Source organism: Scomber japonicus, chromosome 2 (assembly GCF_027409825.1).
Source record: "Scomber japonicus isolate fScoJap1 chromosome 2, fScoJap1.pri, whole genome shotgun sequence".
Classification (NCBI taxonomy): Eukaryota; Metazoa; Chordata; class Actinopteri; order Scombriformes; family Scombridae; genus Scomber; species Scomber japonicus.
In genome coordinates, this window is record NC_070579.1 from 11,308,734 (window position 1) to 11,323,360 (window position 14,627).

A 14,627-nucleotide genomic window follows, 5' to 3' on the forward strand; every position below is an offset into this window, starting at 1 on the left:
TGTTAGAGTAATAAAGGATCATCTAATCTTATCTTATCTGTAGATGCTGCTGTCTTCCAACTCTGCAGGTCGCTGAATCTGACAGGTCACCAAATGCAGCGTAACACCGGTGTAAAAAGAAACAGTGTACATTATTGGACTTAAGTAAGGCAAGGCAGCTTTCAAACCTAGAGGCAACTCAATGTGCTTTACATAAAAACAATCATTTAACAGTAAGAATTGGAAACATAAAAACATACAATTTAAAAAAGTAAAAATAAAACCCAATAATAGTAAACATGGAAACATTAAAACCTACAATTAAAAACAAACAAAAAATAAATAATAAATAAAATAATAATAAAAAATAAAAACAAAGTACAGAAAAATAGAAAGAGAGAAAAATAAAATAAAATAAAAACTAGACTAGAATAAAGCATTAAATATAAGTTTACAGCATAAAATAATGATTTGCTTTAAAATCATTAAAAAGGACATACAGTGTTTCAAAATAAGAGCTCAATCATATAAGCACAGGAGAGGAGAAGTGGTTTAACCTGCATTTAAACATGATTTCAGTTCTGCAGATACATAAGTAGCTCCATGTTGGTGGCATGCTTGCAGAAAATAAACCCTAAAAAACCCCCAGACCCCCAAAACCCCCCAAACCCCCTACCTGTCCAGCAGAAACACAGCCACCATGGCGTCGCTCTTCAGGCCCTTCACCTCTCTCAGCTGTCGCCATCGTTGAAAAGCGACACCGATGTTGACTCTGGTCTGAGCTCTGGCTTGGTTCACTCTCTTTTTGGTCATCGCCTCCGAGACTACAGTCTTTCTCTTGTTGCTCTGCTTAGAGGTGCAAGCTGCTGGACGGAGGAGAGGTGTAACTGGATATATTGGCTGCACTTTCTCTGCCATGGTTTTTTTTTTTTTTAAGGAAGATCAATGACAAAGACACAGACACCCTGCAAACAAGCTGACAAGAGTCCTGCAGTCCAGTTTCTGGTGCAGCTGCGGCCCTGCAGTGCAAGACTAGACCCACAACTTCTGCTTCTTCTTCTGTTGAGTTTTAATGGTAGTTTATAGATGCGTCTACTGCCCCCTACTGTGCGTCAGCAGATGTGCCTATATCCAGAGTTAGGAAGGTTGCTATGGAGATGTAATATACAGATTACTAGTTACACTATTTAACCTCCCTGTCGTCCTCCCGGGTCAAATTGACCCGTCTGTTTTGACTGTTCCTTCTTTCCTTCCTTCCTTCCATCTGTCCTTCTTCTCTCCTTTTCTCTTTCTTTCCTTATTCTATCTTTCCTCCCTTCCTTCTTTCATCCCTCCCTCCTACCTTCCTTCCTTCCTCCCACCCTCCTACCTTCTTTCCTCCCTCCCTCCCTCCTACCTTCCTTCCTTACTTACTTCTTTCCTCTGTCCTTCCTTCCTCCCTTCCTTCCTCCATCCCCCTTTCTTCCTTCTGTCGTTCCTTCCTCTCTCTCCTTACTTCCTTCCTCCCCGCCTTCTTTCCTTTACTCCCTTCCTTCCCTCCTTCCTCCCTCCCTCCCTCCTTTCCTTCCTTCTTCCTCCCTCCCTTCCTTGACTCGAACACAACAGGAGGTTAAAATGTAATAAATAATGCAACTATTTTAATTACTTAATCAAAGTAATATAACTTATTACATTTATAAAGTAGATAATTTCTAATAAAAAATGTATTCATTAGTTACATCTTTCCTCAGTAACTGTTACAGATTTATTTTGTAATTAAATTACTAAACACTGTTAAACGTAACTAGTTACTCCCCAACACTGCTAGTGACACAATGAGGATATATTTTTTTAACGCTCCTGTCGTCCTCCCGGGTCAAATTGACCCTGTCTCCTTTTGACTGTTCCTTCTTTCCTTCCTTCCTTCCTCTTTCTTTAATTTTTCCTTCGTTCTTCCCCTCCTTCCATACTTCTTTCCTCACTTCCTTCCATTCTTCCTTGCTTGTTTCCTTCCTCCCTCCCTTCCTTCCTCCCTCCCTCCTTGCTTCTTTTCTTTGTTCCTTCCTTCTTTCTTCCCTCCTTTCTTACTCTTTTCCTTCCTCCCTCCCTCCCTACTCCTTTCCTTCCTTCCTTCCTTGCTTCATCCCTTCCTTCTCTCCTTACGTCCTTCCTCCCTCCCTCCTTACTCCTTTCTTTCCTTACTTCCGTCATTCTTTCTTGACCTGAGGACAACAGGAGGGTTAAACAAGATAATATTATGAGATACATCTGTATTTCTAAAAGAAAATGATGATGATACATCGCTCAGTTTATTAAAGCTTGAAGAGAGTTCTGCTGGCAGACTTCACTGCTGCAAATAAATAGTTGGTATGCAGATAGAAACCGCCCCACGAGCTCAGCATACATCAGTGGAAGCTTTCATTTTATGAGGTACTAACTTTAGAAGTCTTTAGCGCTCGAGCACGAGGAGCAAAGATGGAAAACATACAAACTCTTTAAGGTGCAGCTCAGAAATCATTTAGCACATTTCTGATCCAAAATAGATTTAATGACAGAGTTCATAAGATGTGTTTTTTTTGGAGGGGAGTGATGATGTATATTGGTGAGGACCTGTGGGATGATTGTGGGGATTATTAATTGTTTTTGGTGGTTTGTGACTGCAGAAAATATAAATGCATGTATTCAATCATATCTACATTTTTCACTTCATTGCACAGATCGCCTAGTGTACTATCAAAAAAACTAAAACTTAATTTCCAACCATGTCAGAAGTAACATTAAAACCATAATCCTACAGAAGTGTATTGCATTCACTTGAAAAAAAGCATTTTTTTCCGAATTAACAAGATCATTTAAAACACACTTTCATTCCCGTCTTGAAAGCTCGATTTAATAGAAGCAAACATGGCCTGATGTTTAGTTTAACCCAGTTTGACTTTGTTTTGGGTTCGAGACCCTGGGAGATACTCCTGTCCCTAAGTCATATAGATGATACTGTTGATAGTCAACTTTGCTTGTTTGGTTCAGAAAAGTTTTCAAGTGAATGCAATACAATAAAGTTTACCCATACCTTAACTTTTAAAGTTAAACTAATGGGTAAAATGAATACTGATCAAAGGTTTGTGGTAAATCATGAATATAAACATTCACAAAGATTCACAATATTATGATTTATTGTCTTAAATATAAGTAACACTGGCTGAACACACGTAAGAGCACTATCATATCGGTTGGCCTATCACTTCAGTCACTTCAAAGATTATTACACTTCACATTGTAACAGGAGGATAAAGATTGATTTATTCCCTTTTTCCTTGTATTGTACGTCGGCTCAAATTACTGTAGATTTTCCCAAGATGACGTCATTCATTACTTTCCGCTAGCAGCTGTTGTTTCGGTCTGCCCAGCGGCTTCGTTGGCGGTTTTGGCTTCTTATCGTGAATCTTCAGATGTGCTTGATAACCTTGATAGTAATAGAAGCACTTCCCGCATTTCTCACAAGTATACGGTTTCTCTCCAGTGTGAACTCGCAGGTGAACCTTCAGAACGTAAGCTTTGGAGTAACTTTTACCACAGATCGAACACAGATAAGGCCGCTCTCCGCTGTGAGTTTTTAAATGTCCTTTGAGGTGGGAGGCCTGCGAGAACGCTCTCCCGCACTGCTCACAGTGGAAGTTCTTCTCTCCAGTGTGCGTCAACTTGTGTTTTTTGAGCGAGTTTGTCGTGAGGAAACTCTTTCCGCACTCCGAGCAGAAAAACAGATAATCTCCTGAGTGTCTGCGTTGATGGAGTTTGAAATAATACTCGTTTTTGAATGTCTTGCCGCAGTCAGAACAAGCGTAAGGCTTCTTGTGGCTCTCGCGGTGTTCCTCCAGCTGCTGTTTCTGAGGGAAGTCCATCCCACACTCTCCACACATATGAACTGTGACAGGAGACTCTTTAGGGGGACTCTTCTCTTTGACTAATGTCCAATTTGGTAACTCTCCTGTGAGAAAAACAAAAGATGATTACATGTAGAACAGGTCTGGATTACACAAGCATCTCACTGGAAAAGAAACAATTGGCGCTTTTCCACTACACAGTTCCAGCACGACTCCACTCGGGTTGTTTTTTTGTGTTTTTCCACTAGGGATAGTACCTGGTACCTGGTACGTTTTTAGTACCTGCTCTGCTGAGGTTCCAAGCGAGCCGAGCCGATACTAAAATGTGACGTCGACAGACTTCCGGCCGCTGATTGGTCAGAAGAGTTGTCGCTGGAAGAGTCATGAGACATCCCACACCAGAATCAAACCCGCCATTTTTAAATACCGGCAACAGTGTTACAGCCATACGGCTCAATGTTGTTGCTTTGTGTGTGACAGAAAGCCACATACAGCAGCAAGTACACCACTGCCTCCATGTCCTCCATTGTTTAAATGTTTGTGTCGCGTATAAAACAAAGTCACGGCAGTTCGCGGAGCCGTGCTATGACGACCCTGCCCACGTTGAGTAGGTACTTCTTTGTAATGGAAAAGGTCGTTCCTGGAACCGAGCCGAATCGAGGTGAGTCGAGCTGAGTAGTGCTGGAACCGTGTAGTGGAAAAGCGCCAAATATGGAAAACAGGAGCTTCAGGCTGTTTCTGACCTTTATGAACTTTCATGTGTGTTTTGAGGTTTCCACTCTGGGTGAATCCTCTTCCACATATGAAGCACTTGAAAGGTCTTTTCCCTGAGTGGATCACAAGGTGTCGTTGCAGAGCGGTGTTGTGAGAGAACGCTCTTCCACAGGTCGGACAGTCGTAGTTCTTCTTGGATCTGCGTGGCGCCTGGTGCCGTTTCGGCTCATCAGACGGCTTCTCCTTAAGCTCCCCGTGGGAGCTGCTGAGTTCATCAACAGGTTCTTTAAATAAAAATTTAAAAAACACAAGTTAGTGTGAACACGGCAAAGGAGCTGCAGTGTGCGGACTTTCTTGCTTTTAAGATATTTCTTATACACTTATCTACGACTGGTTCTTTCTTTCAAATGAACAAAGAAACTTCTGTCTAGAGCTCTTAATACACTCTTACTTTTTCAATGGGAGGCCTGTTAGTGAGCTGCGTGTTTAAACCAGCAGATTTGGAGCAATATTAACGCTAATTTGGAGTCATATTTGATCACTTACAAGCAGTGATGTGATCCACTGTTAATATAAAGATGTTAACAGCTGCTTCAACCAAACATCAACTAACTAATAACCAACCTGTAGATTCTGTGCTGTGATCCTGGTCATGTGCTGCTGGTCTCTGTTCTTCATGGTGATTTATCTCTGCTGCACTCTTGCTCAGGTGCATCTTCTTTGACGCTGTGTTACGCATGCCGAGCCCCACCTGTGAGGACGGAGTCACAGAGGAAGTCCCAGAGGGCCAGGAGGGCTGCTCTGCTGGACAGCTCTCCGTTAAGTGATCCTGATCCTGTGAACACAAGATGTTTTAAATCATTACCAAACATCTTAAGAGACTTCAATATTAAGAATGATTAGAAGAGAATAAAACTGTACTGTCAGAGTTGTGAGAAAAGTGACATGATACAAAACTAAAATCAGGTGTGGGGGAGTCCGAAGGAGAATTTTAGTGATTTTAAGATGCAAATGAAATATTTAGAAATATTCCAAGTTGTAAACTTTACATGGGAATTATGGGAATATAATATGGGAATTAACAGAGATTAACTGGAAATTTTGAGTAATTTATACAAATTGTATCAACTGTATACAAACATTCAGTTTTGTCATAAGGCTAACATGCAATTTTATTCCAGTTTATTCCTGTTAATTCCCACAGAAAGTTTTGCAACCCTATTGATATAAGAGTTTCATCATTTATTTTATTGATTATGTTGGGGGGGTGTCAATCTGTACCTGCTAACTAGTAATTAAAGCTGTCAAATAAATGTAGTGGAGTAAAAACCACAATACTTGCATTTAAAATGTGTTCATTCAGAAGCAGAAATGAGCAGAAAAGTACCTCAAATTTGTACTTTTGTGCAATTCTTTAGTGCAATGTTACTCAGTTACTTTCCACTTCTAGTAATTGAGTTGAAAAACGCCATAAAGTTAGCTTATGTTAGCTAACATTACATATCAGGAAGGTGGCTTTAAAGGCTCGTTGTTATTTGCATTGAGCTGCAGAGGTTGTCACTGCCTTCAGTATCTGTTCAGGCTGCAGCTCATCAAACTTGACTGATGCAAACTCTCTCCATCTCTGCCATGAACAATCACTCTCTCTCTTTCTCTCTCTGGTGTTATTCACTTTAGCCTGACCACTGTTACCTCCAAAAAACATGAACAAAGTGGAACAATTCACGCTACGAAAATACAACCTTACCTCAGCGTCACGTACGACCGAGATCAAAGCTCCGATTGGCCCACAGAAACGTGCAGAAAGCGGCGGGAAGGACAATCTCACAGCACAGACAGATAACGTTGTTTCGGTTCTGTTCTTTCACACCCGCATTCTGAGAACGCCCGCCCTAAGCTGCTTCTGATTGGCTCTGACGCTAGTATTATTACGCCAACCAATCAGCTCCCTCCTTTTGTAGAACCCTGATCGGTATTAGCCAATCAGAGGCAGAGTAGGGCGGGGTTTAGCGGAATGCGGCTGGGTATAAAGAGAGGGGCCCAGCAGCGGCCTGTAGACCAGGCAGAGCCTCCAATTAAACCCGAGTATATCCGAGTAAAGCCGAGGGTTTAATTAAGTACAAATAAGAATATTTACTCACTGGACTTCCTGACATTTATTCAGCTGTTTCTCTGCTGTGGACAAGCTCTAAGAGACACTGTTTTATCTCTTAATTTGTCATATTCATAAGGTTACTGACCATCTCTTAACAAGGTACCACTTTTAATATTAATTTGTAATAACAATGAGCTACAATAAATGGCTGCACTGCTCTGTCTCCTGTATTTATTGTCTTTGTTTTAAGTTAGACAGACAGAAACTGATTCAGATAAACACTAGACACAGGTATGCACGATTTAACAAACAAACAAACAAAATAAACACTATATTTGAAGTGTGAGGAATGAAACCTCTGTTGCTGTTGGTTTATTAACAGTTTAAAGTTCATTATGTTACATTCAGTTGTTCTGATTTCTTTCCCTGCAGCTTCTGTCCAAACTCCTCTGCTCGTCCTCCTTCACCTTAGACCTCCACGTCTCCCTCCACCGCTCAGACGGGACTACAACCAGCCAGACTCTTTATATTCATCAACATGTGCATAAGTCAATCAAACTACATGTGTTATGTAAGATTTGATCAAATGTACTGAATCATAAGATAAGAAAATGTGTGAATGAAAAGAAGAGAACCTAATAATATTTAATAATAGTAATGATCCTCAGTGTCATCTCAATGAGGCTTTCCAGGTTAAATAAAGGTGAGGTAAAATTAATTAATCTACAAAAAACAACAATAAAAAGGTCTTTAAATGGTAAATGTTTCATGGTCAGAGCAGTCCTCATTTTACTGTTTGAGTGTTTGAAATATTAATTTGGACAAACTGTTAATTTCTTACTATTGACGCAGTGATAATGGTAAAAATAAATAAATCAACGACCACAGGATTAAATATTTACCATAAGACGGTGCATGGTAGCTGTATAAAAAATAAAAATATCATAAAGAACTGTTTTTTCTCATGAGATTCGATCCTGTACATCTTCAAAAACTCTCCAGATCTACACTAAAGGCGACAAGCTTGCAGGTATTAAAGCCACCTTCCTGATCGTCTAATAAGATAAATAAGAATAAAAATATTAGACATTTATTAAAACCTGAGAATGCAGATTTTTGGTACCATCGATTGTAAGTTTCACAGCAGCACCTGGTGACAGTGTTAACTTCCAACTTTTTAAATTTCATTATTAAGAGAGGCCAAGAATGAAGAGCTCCTTTTAATCACATTTATCATAGTTGTAAAAAACAAAATACAACAATAGCAGTTTTGATAGATAGACGAGGAGTCGTGAGATGTCTGTAAAATATGAAGCAACAATGAACAGGCAGCAACTTTATACAACAATATACAAGTTGTCATTTCTCTCACCTGGACTTGGCTCTCTGCAGCGTGATTTTCTCGGTTGCCGTGGTGATGACGAGGCCTGTTTCCTGTATCAACAAATGAGTCATATTCATTCAAATATAGCCTCCAGTTATATAATAAATAACTAATGCTTTATTCATGTGCTTAAAGGTTGTGACTTTTGATCAGTTGTTACTAAAGTAGCCACCACACATTTTCATTAAAAGTTTAATTTAAATCTGCTTTTAAAGATTGTTTTGGGGCATTTTCACCTTTATTCACTAGTTATGTGGCCTGCATCTAAACCATTTTATTTTTGAACCATCATTAATGTAACTGAGTGCCTTGAATTAGTCTCTTTCTGCCACACATGCACGAGGGTTTGAGTTTCCTGTACTGGCAATAAACTTTTATGTGCCAAATTAAACAGCGTTTTACTAGAATGTCTTCAAGCGAGGCATTTAATTGCTCCACTTTACACAACTGTACCAGAGACAAAATTAAAGACAAAAGCATTTTAATTAACACCGAAGACTTAACACACATGATCAAATATCTTCCAATAACAGTTTTAGATTATTATTCTTTTTAGTTTATATTAGAAAGACTCAGCAGACAGAGGGAAGACGTCGTTCTAAATGATAATTAAAAAAATATTAAACAAAGGGAGGAAGGAAAGGAGGAAGGAAGGAAGGAAGGAAGGTAGGAAGGAAAGGAGTAAGGAGGGAGGGAGGAAAAGAGGAAGGAAGTAAGGAGAGAAGGAAGGGAGGAAGGAAAGGAGGAAGGAAGGAAGGAAAGAAGTATGGAAGGAGGAGGGAGCAAAGAAAGAGGGAAGGATGGGAAGAATGAAGGAAACATTAAAGAAAGAGGGAGGAAGGAAGGAAAGAAGGAACAGTCAAAAGAGCTGGGGTCAATTTGACCCGGGAGGACGACAGGAGGGATCATATTTACTTCTCACTTGAACCTAACACACTTTAATTTGACTTTTTTTGGAGCATGGACCTCACTTAAAGCTTCTCTTACAGTTTGAGTCAGTTGTTCGGCACACCTACCAACATCTGGAGGCTCCCACGTTGGGTCCTCTCCATCTGAGTCAGACTGAGCCCCCCGTGAGACCTTCTTGGTCCTGCTCGTCTTCCTGGGACTCCCCTGCTGTCTGGGTCTGCCGAGCCTCCTGGTGGGCCCTATTGGTTTGGCGTTGTGAGTCTTCTTGTGGTTATTGAAGCCTTGCCTGTAGTAGAAACTCTTCCCACACTGGTCACACTGGTACGGTTTTTCTCTCGTGTGAACTCTGAGGTGAACTTTGAGCTCTTCGGTTCTCGTGTAACATTTCCCACAGATGGAGCAGAGGTGAGGCCGCTCTCCAGAGTGCGTCGTGAAGTGGGCTCTCAGAGTGGACTCCTGCTTAAATATTTTACCGCATACAACGCACTGGAAAGGTTTCTCTCCTGTGTGGTCTCGCGTGTGGTTTTCTAGTCCCTTTAAGGTCTGGAAACCTTTATCGCACTGTGAGCACTGGTAGGGCTTCAGACCCTCGTGCCCGGCTTCATGTTCTTTCTGTTTCTGGACACACGTGAATCTTCTGCCACAATGTGTGCAAGGGAACTGTTTCTCTGATTCATGGACTTGCTTCAAATGTTCCTCCAGCTGTTGTTTTTCAGAAAATTGCGTCCAACACAGGTGACAAAAGTAGATATCCACTGATGATTGTGCTTCTTCGGGTTGAGTAGAACTTTCTTCTAAAGCTGCCGCGTTGGTTAATTTCTCTGTCGGAAGAAAAAGAAGATTAAGTTCATACATCCCTAAAGCTGCATTAATAAATATTCTTCACCCTTCTGTTGTCTTTGGGCCAATTTTGATCCAGGAGGACAACAGGTATTATCCATAGACCGTATAAAAGAAATGGATGTAACATCCGTGACGTCACCCATTGGTTTGTGGACTGCTGCTCGGAAGCCAATAGTTTCGAATCTAGGAAGCGCCATCTCGAAAATTATGCTCTAATGCATACCCTGCTTTATCGTCAAATATAAAATCAGGGAGGCCAAAATTTCACAAATGAACATCATACTGCATTGAAGAAGGCTTTAAACTAGCGATTGAGACCATAAACACATTTTGAAAACGTTTACTGAGGTTAGAAATCAAGTGAGAAGTTGGTGAATTCTCCATTGACTTGTATAGAGACGGTCGCCCCTGGTGGCCTTTTGATAGAATGCAGTTCTAAGTTACTTCCGTGTTGGCCTCATTTCAGAGGACCAGAACTCCCCGCCTGGTTTTATCTCAAAAATGGGGTAAAGTTTCATTTAAATGAGGCCTATTGAGCAGAATTTCCATAAATATGTGTAAAACCTGTGGTAATAAGTTAGAGTGAAGTTTAAAAGGTTTAACACAAAATTGGGTTATAATTTACACCTTAGGTTTTATAACCAATCCAAACCAAACCAGGTCAATTTGACCCAGGAGGACACAGTTGACATGAAGACAACAGGAGGGTTTTAAATGGACAATGGATGGAATGACTATGTGCAATGTAAAAGGTTTCCTTCGTAGCAATCAACCTGAATCTGCATTTCCCTTCAGCTCTACAAAGTGTTAAAGTGGCTTTTAGCTATTTTTTTGGTTTCACAGCTTGCTACTTTACCACTTTGGTTGATAAATATAAATATAAAGTGTGCCTGTTCTTATACTCTTACAGAGAGGGTCAAATATCTGCAGTAAGCATTTTAAGCAGAATGTGATACATCCTTCTGGGGCTCTGCCAGCTATGCTGGTCTGATATTAAATCATTGTAGACATGTTTACCTAGACCGGGTGGCACCTATGATGAGCAAGACTCCTAGACTACATAAAAATACATACTAACAGGAGTTCAGGTGCTTTTTAGATCTTTTATCTTATCTTTATGTAAAGGTAAAACCATTTGAAACATTAAGATATATAGATATTTCCATTTTTCAGCACATCTTGTAGCAACTAAGAGTACAGACTTTGAATAATGCTAGATCAGGATGTATATTTATTCTTTTACCTCAACTGCATCGTAGACCACTGTTTAAAGTATCTACTGCCTGTTCAACAAAGAGACAAACACAATCATAACAAATCTGTAACAACATAAAAAAACACCACAACAACTATTATGAACCTCAGTGATCTCACCTTTATGAATCTTCTGGTGTGTTTTGAGGTTTCCGATCTGTGTGAAACCTCTTCCACACAAAGTGCACTTGTACGGTTTCTTCCCTGAGTGAATAATGAGATGCCTGCTCAGAGAAGCACTGCTAGGAAACTGCTTCCCACACGTTGAACACATGTAGGTCTTCGGAGCCCTGCGCTCTTCTTGTGGCTCCACATCTGCTGCTGGTGCTGGATGGTAGATCCGCCGATGAACTATCAAACTTCGATTCCCTCTAAAAATCCGTCCGCAGTCGCTGCACGTGTGACGCTGGTGCTTGCCGTGTTTCTCTCTCAGATGGCGGTCTCTGGCGTACACGCTCTGGAAGTCTTTGCTGCAGTCTGTGCAGCTGAAGAGTTTCTCAGCCTCAGTTTTCTTCTGACGTTTCCTGTGTGTTGCTGTTTTCAGAGAATAGCTGGGTTCAGGTTTGGTTGATGTAGCTGTGTGTGTGTCACCAGGTAATGTCGTCACACCAAGAGCCTTTCCTACATGTATGATACAAAAAAGGCTGGTTAATGCACAGTTAAAAACACCAAAACTCTCGCTCTTCCTTCTTTGCATCCTTGACTGACGATACCTAATTTGTATTTTTTCATTTATCTCAGGCTCTTTTCACCCACATGACTAAAAAAATAATTATTTTCTCACATACCCCTTGTGATAGCTAGCCACACACATAGTTTTGGTTTATGTGTCGAGGTTTTGAGATCTCTTTCTCTATTTCTGCATCTACTTTAACACAATCAAGGTGTGTTGAACTTAAATTGTGGTGCTCAAAGCATAATTTCTCTTCAGAATCAGTGTTCCTCTTATTATTAATAATCCATAGAGTCTGGATTGTGAATGTTTCTCACTCTTCATACATTTCCTGTGAATATTATGAGAAAGAGCTGTGGATTACCCCAAAGACACATAACTGCTGGACTTTTCCAATGTGATTATTAATGGTTTAAAACAGCACAAATGACTAATTTACTGTCATTTTATTGTGAGGGCAGATACATTTTTAAAGATCTAAAAAGCTGACCCTCTAAATTAGAAGGATTTCACTATTTTAAAAGCTCTGCTCAAAATGTTTACAGTAATATTTCTACATTCAGTACATCATTTGACTCTCTGACTCTCAGGTCTGATAGACACTGCACTGTTTTTCTACTAATGAATAAACCTACCAACAGGATTCTTATCCACATTAACATCTGAGTTAATCAGGCTTCCCGCAGTTTCTCCTCCATCCAAAGCCTCGGTCTCAGCGGACCACTTGTGTGTGCCGAGGTGTTCCTTCAGTCTGTCCTCGTGGGAGAATCTCTCGTTACACGGCGGACAAGTAAGAGGTTTGTCTTTGGTGTGGATTAAAAGGTGTCTCCTCAATCTGTTCAGCAAACTGAACCCTTTCCCACACTGGGAACATTTGTGACGTTTGGTTCCTGCGTGCAACCTCTGGTGTCGTTGCAGAGCTCCGCTGTTTGAGAACTTCTTCCCACACACCCGACAGCAGGACCGATCCATGCATCTGTCCAGCTGCTGATCATGAATGTCTCCTACACAAAGAGACAGAGACAGTTTGGTGTTAGATTGAAATACAGCAAGAAAAACATCACCTCTCATCATTTAACAGGATAAATCTCTAAATTTGAAGCTGAATCAAATAAATGAGCCAATCTTAGTGTCAAAAACGTTTAAGCTTGTGCAGCTTCTCATTGAATCGTTGTGGTTCGGAGTTTGGTTTCTCTCCTCTGTTCCTGTTTTTTACTTTCAGCTATCAGCCTTATTTTACTGCTGACTAATTCCTACAGCTTATCAGAGCTGTGTTAAAATGATATGGCTGGCAACTTGAGCTTTCACCACATAGATTACTGTTATATTAATTTATCTAGAAATGGATAATAATACTAAACTTTACTTACTTACTGTGTCCACTTACCAGAGCTGGCAGGATCCCATTCTACCTCTTCTCCCTCTGAGTTGATCAGACCACACACCTCCTCCTCTTCTACTTGTACGTTGGTCATGATAGCTGTCTGTCTGTCTGTATTTCATAACAGACTTAACATGGTGCTTCAAAGCAGAGTTCGTACCACAGAGCCGGTAGAGGAAAGGCTTCTCTCTAGTGAGGCTTCGTAGGCGGACAATCAAAGAATTTAGAAAGGTAAAACTCTTCAGATTATAAATACTTTCAAGCAGTTTGATTCCTCTGTGACTTTAGCTGACTTCTTTCTTTCTACAAAGTTGGCAGAGATGTTTCCTGTTTTTTGTTGTGAGTGTCTGGTGTCTTTGAGGTTTTTCTGCTGCAGTCTGAGAGTCTTGTCACCACAGCACAGTGTAAAAGCTGCTACAACCTAAAAAGTGGCTCCACACTCCTCATTCTCAGTTTTTATCTGCAGTGACACTACTCATCTCCAAGCAAAGGATTGTTTCAACAGTGACGTCCATCCCTGTAAAGGCATTCATCATTTACACTGGGTTGGTTCCCATGTTGTCGTCCATGGTTGACTTCAGGTCAACGATTAGACGCTGAGGGCATTTACAAGAAGGTTCCTAAAAGGGAGACAACAACGGAAAGTAAATACAAAATCAGCACTTTCATACATCTACTGTACAACTTTGAGGTTCTTCTACTTTACTTGAGTATTTCCATTTCAAATCCTCACATTGTTAAAGATTAAACCAGTGGTCTCTGATCTTTTTTTTTCTTTGGACGTCTTACAAAAAGCAGTGTGTATGTCAAGTTCACATTTCAGTTGTTAACAGCTATAATACTTTTACAGAGATGTGGCTATTTGGTATATATTAACACATTGTCAGCCTCTGTGATGGACGGGTTATAGATTTACAAGCTTCTGTCTACCTTGCCTCTCATTGTTATTATTTCTATTATTTCTCTTTTTTATTTTATTTTTTCCTCTCTCTCTCAATTTGTTGGTGGGTGGGTTGGGGAGGGGTTTGGAGTTCTGTGTTTGTGTTTTCACGTATATCTTGAAGAATACTGAAAATAAAATACTACTAAAAGTTGTTAACAGCTCCACTAAATAGTGATTTTCCACTCTAAACTTCTCACATGGTTTCATTTCAATAAATGTTCAAATGTTCCTATACTTCACCAAAATTCAAAGCTATTGAATAGAATACAATAGTGTTTATTGCCATTATACAATGTATAACGAGACATCTCTGCAGTACACTCGGGTTAAAAAAATAAAAAAGAATGAAGAATAAATAAAAAGCATCAATTCAATACACAAAATCAGTGCAATGAGATAGTCACGGAGCGTCAATACAGGTACTTAGCAACAGAATAGCAGCATAACATTTAAAAAAGTGCAGTTTGTGCATCAGTCTGACTTACTGTGATGGGTGGGAGGGTTGTAAGGAGAGATGAAGGCCACAGCTCGGGGAAAACAGCTGTTCCTCAGTCTATTACTGTATAGTATAGTAGCAGTAACTGTATATAAA

The 14,627-nt window shown here is 40.2% G+C and overlaps 1 protein-coding gene across 1 annotated transcript in view; it reads right to left on the minus strand.

Annotated features, from left to right (window-relative positions):
- LOC128365223 (zinc finger protein 208-like) overlaps nucleotides 1-14,627 on the minus strand; it is a 35,316-nt gene that overhangs the window by 5,373 nt on the left and 15,316 nt on the right. Inside the window, exons 13-21 of the mRNA XM_053325886.1 lie at nucleotides 13,099-13,199; nucleotides 12,347-12,715; nucleotides 11,159-11,659; nucleotides 9,049-9,762; nucleotides 8,021-8,082; nucleotides 5,178-5,388; nucleotides 4,583-4,837; nucleotides 3,332-3,943; nucleotides 656-845 (exon numbers count right to left, since the gene is read on the minus strand). Of these exons, the coding sequence (XP_053181861.1) occupies nucleotides 656-845; nucleotides 3,332-3,943; nucleotides 4,583-4,837; nucleotides 5,178-5,388; nucleotides 8,021-8,082; nucleotides 9,049-9,762; nucleotides 11,159-11,659; nucleotides 12,347-12,715; nucleotides 13,099-13,199 (3,015 nt within the window). The remainder of the gene's footprint in view (nucleotides 1-655; nucleotides 846-3,331; nucleotides 3,944-4,582; nucleotides 4,838-5,177; nucleotides 5,389-8,020; nucleotides 8,083-9,048; nucleotides 9,763-11,158; nucleotides 11,660-12,346; nucleotides 12,716-13,098; nucleotides 13,200-14,627) is intronic.